Genomic DNA, 8,329 nt, shown 5'->3' with positions numbered 1-8,329 from the left:
GTGTGCGCCGGCTCAATATCTCACAGCAGAGTGCTTTTGTGGTGTGGGTGCGTACTCATATCTACGCAGCAAGAGTAGTTTGTGGTGTGGGTATATCCCTCATGTCTACCAGCAGAGTAGTTTGTGGTGCTGGGGTGTACCTGCATCGATCTACAGAGAGTAGTTTGTGGTGTGGGCTGTACCTCATATCTACCAGCAGAGTGTTTGTGGTATGGGTGTTTACCTCATATCTACCAGCAGAGTAGTTTGTGGTGTGGGTGTTACCCTCATATCTCCAGCAGAGTAGTTTTTGTGGTGTGGGTGTACCCCTCATATCTACCAGCAAGCTAGTTTGTTGGTGTCGCGGTGTATCCCTGCATATCTCCAGCAGAGTAGTTTGTGGTGTGGGTGGTACCGCCCTCATATCTACAGCAGAGTAGTTTGTCGGTGTGGGGTGTAGCCCTCTCTATCCTACCCAGCAGAGTAGTTTGGTGTGTGGGTCTTTCCCTCATATCTACCAGCAGAGTAGTTTGTGGTGTGGGTGTATCCCTCATAGTGTTAGCAGCAGAGTAGTTTTGTTGGGTGTGGGTGTACCTCATCATAATCTACCTCGCAGAGTATTTGGTGGGGTGTGGGTGTCACCTATCTTTTGAGGCAAAGCAGTAGTAGTTGTGGTTGTGGGTGTACCTATATTCTACCAGCAGAGCTAGTTTGTGGTGTGGGTGTACTTCCTCTATCTACCAGCAGAGTTAGTTTGTGGTGGTGGGTGTCACGCCCCTCATTCTACCAGAGAGTGTTTGTTGGTGTGGGTGTATACGCGCCTGTCATATCTTACGCAGCAGAGTAGTCTTGTGGTGTGGGGTGTAATCCCTCATATCTACCAGCAGAGTAGTTTGTGGTGTGGCGTGTATCCCCTCATATCTACCAAGCAGAGTGGGAGTTTCTGTGGTGTTGGGTGTACCTCATATCTTACCAGCCAGAGTAGTTTGTGTGTGGGTTACCTGGTTATATCATTGGTTCTCTGATGTCTTTAAGATGGCCACCACCGGGTCCACGGCAATTTTGGTTTTGTGGTGGTTGTGTGGTGTGTGTGTTTGTGTGTGTGTGTGTGGTGTGTGTTGTGTGTTGTGTGTGGTGTGTTGTGTGTTGTGTGTGTGTGTTTTGTGCTCGCTGTGTTGTGGGGGGGGGGGGGGGGGTGTCCTGTTTGCAGGGCCTCTCTGGTATATCAATGCCTTGGCCCCAGGTTGGCGGGTGGGTTGGCGAGGCATTTCCCCCGGGTCCTGCATTACCACGGCGACGAGATGTCTATCCTGCTGTTTTCGAAGGTTCTTGGTTAATGTCTCGCTCTAACGACATCACCTTCACCCCGTCATATGTCAATCTCCGGTGTACTAATACAGACAGAGAGGAAGGGGGGGGGGGAGCCAGCTCAGACGTGGGTGTCAGTGCTTAGTTGAGGAGAAGGCAGAGATTTCAAGCACTGGAACTGTTCTAGTATGAACCTAGACAATAACCGAGCCATCCTCATTAGAACTTAAAACACGTCGAACTGTCTTCTGCTACGAAAGGCTCGTAATACACAATAACTCAAAAGATTAGAAGGGCGTCCTTATAGTTGGATGGGGATCATGGAAGATCAAACAGCAAGGAGAACGCAGACAAAGAATACATTCAAGACAGGGGAGGGGCAGTCTGGTGTGTGCCTGGTGCAGGGGATGCACGAGGCGAGGCCATAGTGGGAGATGGCTAGCAGAAGAGGTTGGATTAACGGTGGGACAGAGAATACCGAGGTCAGAGATCATCTATGAGAGGAGGATTTCAGTCGGGCGAGGGCAGTGGGGAGATCGGTCTCATTTATATGGGGGCAGGCCAGTGTTTGGGGAATCACTACAGAGTAGCGAAGGCCGGAGAGGGCTCTGGGGCAAGAGCCGGGTCGTAGGGGGACAACTGAGGGGCATTGGTCGTGGGGTTGATTCTTATGAAGTTCGAAGCGGGGCGGGATCTGGGGCGAGGGCGGTTGGGGATTCTGGTGGCAAGGCGCTGGGGCTTTCGGTGGCCGGCAGGCGCAAATTGTGGGAGGATTAATGAAAGGCAGTGGGGAGGGAATTGGCGGCGGACCCAAAGTGGGGATCTGGGCCGGCAGTGGGGGGATTCTATGAAAAGGCAGTGGGGGGATTGGGGTACGCGCTGAGCTGGGGATTCTGGGCAAGGCTGCTGCAGGGGAATCTGGGGCAGGGGCAGTCGGGGGGTCTGGGGGGCGGCAGTGGGGGATTGGGGGCAGGCAGCTGGCGGATCTATGATCAGGCAGTGGGGATCTGGGGTAGGCCGTGGGGGGATTGGGCAGGCAGTGAGGGGATCTTGGGGCAGGCAGTGGGGGATCTGGGGCAGGCAGTGGGGGATCTATCGAAGGCAGTGGGGGAATCTGGGGCAGGCATGGGGGATGGGGAGGCAATGGGGATCTGGGGTGGCAGTGGGGGTACTGGGGCGGGGCCAGTGGAAGGGGAGTCTGGGGCAGGCAGTAGGGAGGTTCCTGGGGCAGGCAGTAGGGAGGGATCCTGGGAAGGGCCGTAGGGAGGGGATCTGGGGAAGGCAGTAGGAGGGATGATTGGGGGAATTAGATTGCAGTTTAGGCGAGAGGACCGGCAAAAAAGAGAAAGGCTCTGGGATGGACAAGGCAGCTTCGGGGGAGGAACTGGGGAGGCAGTCAGGGAGGGATCTGGTTAATTAATGTGGGCCGCGGCAAGTAAGGGCGGCTGAATCCATGGGGAAGGCCAGTATGGGCAGGGGCTGTACTTTTTTGGGTGTGCTAGAGTATGAGAGAATGTTAAATTGTGAGGGATACTACATTTCGGTCGGAGCACGTACGTATTGCAGTTAGTGAGAGAGGTAGATATCTGGGGAACGCGCCACGATGTGTCTTCATCGAATAACTTCTCTCTCATTCTCTCTTCCGTCACTATGCACGCCGTTCATCGCCTATATTGGCAGTCACAACGTACTGGCTTTCGAGCCATTCTGAATGAACACTTATTATTTAACTTATATTAGATATTTACTGCAACCTCAAAATCAGACTTGTAGCTAGGCCTCATAGTTACTAGCAATACTAAATGGGAAGAACGAGACAGATTCGTTAAAGTGCTGTTACGGCTTCCAAGGCCGCTTGGCCCAGGCTTGCATTAGGCGGCGCATGGCGGGGAGGCTGAACGCCAAGCTGCGGGGCCAGGGGGAATGCGGAGCGATGATGGTAGATAAGGAGCTGGAGGAAGGAGCGGGGTAGAGAACTCTTGGGGATGGGAGGGGGCAGGAAAGAGGGAGGAGGGCGACCCTAGTAGAGAAGGTGAGTTGCGTTCGGGTATATAGAAGATGTAATGCAGGAGGGAAGAAAGGAGGGCACAGTCAAATAGTGGCATGGTGGATGGCTCAGCGAACGGTGAGAAACAGGTAAATCGGGTTGTAGGTGCAGATGTAATGTGCCATGTAAGAAACGTCAGTTTAGGACGCTTAGGTTCAACTTGCTGCAGAAACAATCCTGAGAATCGTAGTATAATTCATTTCATAAAGATATACATTCGGTCACCATTCAAATTGAAAGTGACATTATTCTGTGGTCTTTTTTATGTTTTTTTATTTTTCGTTTATCTTCTTTTTTTTGGTGTGTTGTTGGTTTTGTTACCTTTTTTTTATAATGTGTAAGATTTATCATGCTATGTTTAGTTTTTTCGTCTTTCTTCTTCTCTTTATAACAATTTTAAAAATCTAAAAATATAACGTCCGGGTTTGGTCCTTAATCTCTATCAGTTCTGGTGAAAATTCGCTCCCTACCATCATTTTGTGATTGTCTGATCGGGGTGTTTTTCACTCGGGAGCTTTTTACAGAAGATCAGGGCTCTAAAAAAGGATAACTACTTGTACGAAAACTAGTAAGGGTAAGGCGCTTGGGGGCGGGTTCTTTCTGGTCGTGGGGAGAGGGATAGGTCAAGACACACAAGGGTTGTAGTCTCCACAATATCTATTTAATATCATTAGTGATAAATTTAGTAAACCGTGCTACACTCTAAGTTTATTTCTCCCATGCGTCTGTAGAACCGAGTAGTCCTACGATTTGATCGTTTTTGGCTCCTGTTTGCTGCCCGTTCGTTTTTTGCTTTCTTATTGGTCTGAGGTGTTTCATATTATCCCGCGTGACTTGCGTGAACCCAGATTCCTCCTATTCCCTCCTTCAGATTCCCCTCCCTTCCCAGTCCCACGCAGCCGCTCCCCAGAGGCCCTCTTGAAAGACTCATCTGCCATTTTGTGGATGTTTTGCCGTTGTTCAGTTCCTTTCTTCCGATTCCCTCTACTTTCCCCCATCTAAGAGACTGTAGGCCGCGGCGTCTCCCGCGTTAGATGATAAGGCGCATACAATTGCGTTGGTACAGTAAAACATCATCAGCTTCGCATCTAGCAGAGTCGATGGTACTGTTTATGCTTGTCGTCGCTGTCGGCTATTGCGCTTCTGCCCACGAGTTTTCGCGGCGCGTGTGCCTCAGTCCTGCCATTACATCAGCTCGGCGGGCCGGCCGCTCCCCCTACCTCCCCCGCCTATCCTCCATGCCTCCGTAGTATGCAGCGAGTGCACGCACTCCGCGAATTCCAACGCGTCTATCCGTGCGTCCTCACCACGCACTTGGTCCCAAAGCATTGGCGATACGTCGTCACCGTTCTCTACATGTGTATACGCGCCGTCCTATCGGCAGTTGGCCTCCGCCGGTACGACACTGCTTCCGCCCCCCGCTCCAACATGAGCGGACTCTTTGCGCGTCGCATGCCCACCACGAGTCTAGAGATCCGGCTCACGAACAAGACCACTGGATCGCAGCTCAGATTGACAATCAACACACACACACACACACACACACACACAATCCTCACCACCCTACACCAGCAGACCACTACACACACGCACACACACACATCGTCACACACACAGAGCACACAGACCACATCTGGACTGTTCGTACGCACAGTACAACACACCAGAAGGTACAACACACACACACACGATTCGTCACACACACAGCAGTGGTAATGAAGGCATAAACATACAATATGGGTGATGTACTTTACTCACACTAGGGACATTCCCTGCATACGCTACTGCCTTCTCCCTCAGTTAGTTGTGATCCCTCGCCTATCTGGCCAGCAGTTATTCTGGTCTTTGCTTATACATTTCTGGTGATTGTATTTAGCAGTCAGACTCCAATCTTTGCAATTCATATCTTCTGTTTTAGGGTTGTGCTTGCTGAAAAGAACTACTCCAACCTGATAATACTTTTTATTAACCTTTGCCGTTCTGCTGACATCTGTCGCGCTATAACCGCGTAAGAAACAAAACAACTTTAAAACATGGCATGCTGAGGCAATACGTATTTTTTAATGGTTTAGTGGAAGCAAAGTTCAGAAGGTCTTGAATTGTTAGGACAGTTCGTGTTGAAATTTGAGGGTTCAGTCGTAGGTAGTAGTAGGAGTCACAACCTGATTGTTTTACTGTTTGGCTTGTCCCACCCCCCACCAGGTCTCTCCCATTTTTTTTTCCATTCATCTCCTGTTTTATTATACCTGCGGTTTTCGTTTGGTCTGTTACCAGTTTTTATTTGTCTTGTCAAAGTAGGTCGTAGTCAGGTCGTACCAGCGTGTTTCCCGTTATCCTGTTCTCAAGATTTTGTTTCTTCCCGGTTCAAACCTTTCTGCTTGTCCTGACCCTGAGCCCGCCTGCCTTCCTGTACCTKCCTGTCTCTAACCTGGATTTCAAACCTCTGCCAGCCCACAACTTGCCCCTTGTGTTAAAACAAATGTCTAAGCGTCGAACTATCTGCCTCCTGTGTCTGCATCTGGGTCTTATCCTGAGTCGTGATAAAAAGAACTGGCCATGACTGCACAGAAGACTCGGACCAGCTACGCAACGCTGTCTCCTTCCAAAGAGCCGCCATCGGAAGACACGAGGAGTTAATTCAAAACCTAATAGAAGGACTCCAGACCTGGGTGGAAYGCCACGGAAGCAAAGCTTCACTGCATTGCTGGAGCAATTCCGCAGATKATCTACTAGGCAGCAAATCACAACGGTAACCTGCCAGACTCTCAGTAATCCCGCTACCAGCGACACTTCTCCCCAGCCTACCCCGGCTTCCCGAGAACCCCRCTTACCTCCTCCGGAGCCCTATGYTGGAGATCCAGGAACCTCCCGGGTGTTTCTCTCCCAGTGCTCCCTTATAGCGTACCTGATAATGCTGATAGCGTACCTGATAATGCTGATGTCCGGGAGGGCTCTTGCCTGAGCTACTGCGGTGTCAGAGCAACAATCCTCGTTTGCCTCAGTCTGGAGGAGTTTGTGGTGGAGGTTAGAAAGGAGTTTGATTCTCCGTTGTCCTGGAGAGAGGCTGCTCGGAAGCTATTTCAACTGCGTCAAGACTCCCGTAGTGTAGCAGACTATGCGGTAGTATTTTCACCACTTTGGCCGCGAGAGTGCCTGGGAACCTGGAATCCCTGTAAAATCAAGTTCCTTACTGGATTATCGGAGGTGGTTAAAGATGAGCTCGCAGCCTGGGAGTTTCCCATGGACCTTGACTCTCTCATAGGCTTGACCATACGGATTGCTGGCATCTACAGAATTGTAGGAGGAGAGGAGCGTCTTTCCCGGTCACACTTTGCTCGTCACAGTTCCCACCTCGCCTCCCATTAATTCCAGAAGTCCCTGAGCGTCCTTACATTAACAGGGAGAATCGATGTCACCCGAGTTCTCTCTGGAATCACTGAGGGCTATCGACTTGCCTCCTCATGTGCCGTGGTGTTGGTTTTTCATGGCTCCAGAGGCACAATACCCTGATTCGACTGGGCTACTGGTTCTATCTGGGTTGGAGCCCATTCTGCTAGTGCAATATCTGTCGGCGCAGCCTGCCCCGGATCTCTCTGCCACTCCCTGCGGATTATCAGGACCTCCTTGGAGGTTTTCAACAAGGCCCGGACACATCTCTTCCTCCACATCGACCCTACGACTGCGCTATCGACCTCTCTCCGGGCCACAGCACCGCCTCGAGGGCGGATTTTCTTCCCTGTCGGGTCTGGAGACCAAGATGATGGCAGGGTACATTGAGGACTCCTTCTTACTGCAGGGGTTGTCCATCTGCTTCCGTCCCGGTGCAGGGTTCTTCTTTTGGAGAAGAAGGAAAAACCCCTGCGCACCCGTGTATTGACTACTGGAGATTAATGACGCGTAAAGTTAAAAAACGTTACCCGCTACCACTCTGAGCCCAGTCAGAAATGTACCTCCGTGACATGTTGAACCGCGTTTCGTGTTCGTCTACCTTCGACGACGTTCCTTTCCCGTTCAGCTGAAGAGCTAGTCCTACCACGTCCGACAGGGCCTGCCAGCGTCTTTTGTAGAACCACTCTTTGTGAAAGCACGAAATGTGAATTCCATCGCCTCCACAATCTCCTTCCTAGGATACGTCATCTCTGCAGGTGTAACGGCTTTCGTCGTTGGAAGGAGAGGAGGACAAAGTGCAGCGTGGTATGTATCCATAATTATTAGCAGTACTTCTTCAATACGAACAAAACAATACAAAACGAAAACCAACCGAAACGCTACAGTCTCGAACGAGAAACAATAAAACACGTATGAACGCACAAAACAGGAACAACTCACCCACAAACAAACAGTGAAAACAGAGCCTACCTTAATATGGTTCCCAATCAGAGACAATGACAACCACCGGCCTCTGATTGAGAACCATACTAGGCAACACAACACAACCAACATAGAAACACAAAACATAGATTGCCCACCCAGCTCACCTCCTGACCAACTAACACAAAGACTAAACAAAGGAAATAAGGTTCAGGAACGTGACAGCAAGGAATATTCAGATGGATTCTGACAAAGTGATTGGCCTCAAACAAATATCCAGATTGTAGCTTGCAATGTTCCTGGGGTTTGCTAATTTCTACCTCCATATTGACTGTATCATATTGTTGAAATAGTACTGAGGACAGGAGCCTTTAGGGACAGGAAGCCTTTTGTGGACAGTAACAGTACGACGTCGTGATTCACATGGCTAATAGCTGGCTTAGCACCTGTGGAGAGGACAGGCAGGATAGGTCAATCACTTCATTTGATTAATCAATCAACTTCCTCAGCAAGACCACTTTTGATATTCAACTTCTTCTACTACTTTAAGGTTATCTGCTGTACTACTGCTACTACTACTACTACTCTAAACACTACTAATTCAATCAGTCAATTCAGGATTAAAGGTCACGTAATGTTCTTCTTTCTCATATCCCCTGAATGAACTTGCATTCCACATCTATG

The 8,329-nt window shown here is 50.0% G+C and overlaps 1 protein-coding gene across 1 annotated transcript; it reads right to left on the bottom strand.

Moving 5' to 3' along the window:
• Positions 1-1,777: 1,777 nt before the first annotated feature.
• On the bottom strand, positions 1,778-4,272 carry LOC139026617 (uncharacterized). The gene is made up of 2 exons (XM_070441948.1): positions 4,230-4,272; positions 1,778-2,559 (listed from the first exon to the last, which is right to left on the bottom strand). The coding sequence occupies exons 1-2, from the start codon at positions 4,270-4,272 to the stop codon at positions 1,778-1,780; spliced, it is 825 nt and encodes a 274-aa protein (XP_070298049.1).
• Between the last annotated feature and the right edge of the window lie 4,057 nt (positions 4,273-8,329).

This window comes from Salvelinus sp. IW2-2015, unplaced genomic scaffold, assembly GCF_002910315.2.
Source record: "Salvelinus sp. IW2-2015 unplaced genomic scaffold, ASM291031v2 Un_scaffold5273, whole genome shotgun sequence".
NCBI lineage: Eukaryota > Metazoa > Chordata > Actinopteri > Salmoniformes > Salmonidae > Salvelinus > Salvelinus sp. IW2-2015.
Note: the sequence above shows the minus strand (reverse complement) of the source record. Positions and strands in the feature narration are given on the sequence as shown.

What these genes read in the sequence shown, in the direction of transcription:
- LOC139026617 (XM_070441948.1), bottom strand. Translation starts at nt 4,272, where the DNA reads ATGGCAGATGAGTCTTTCAAGAGGGCCTCTGGGGAGCGGCTGC. An exon ending in GGCCTCTGGGGAGCGGCTGC is followed by an intron (nt 2,560 to 4,229) that starts GTGGGACTGGGA and finishes TGCCTTCCCCAG; the next exon opens with ATCCCCTCCCTACGGCCCTT.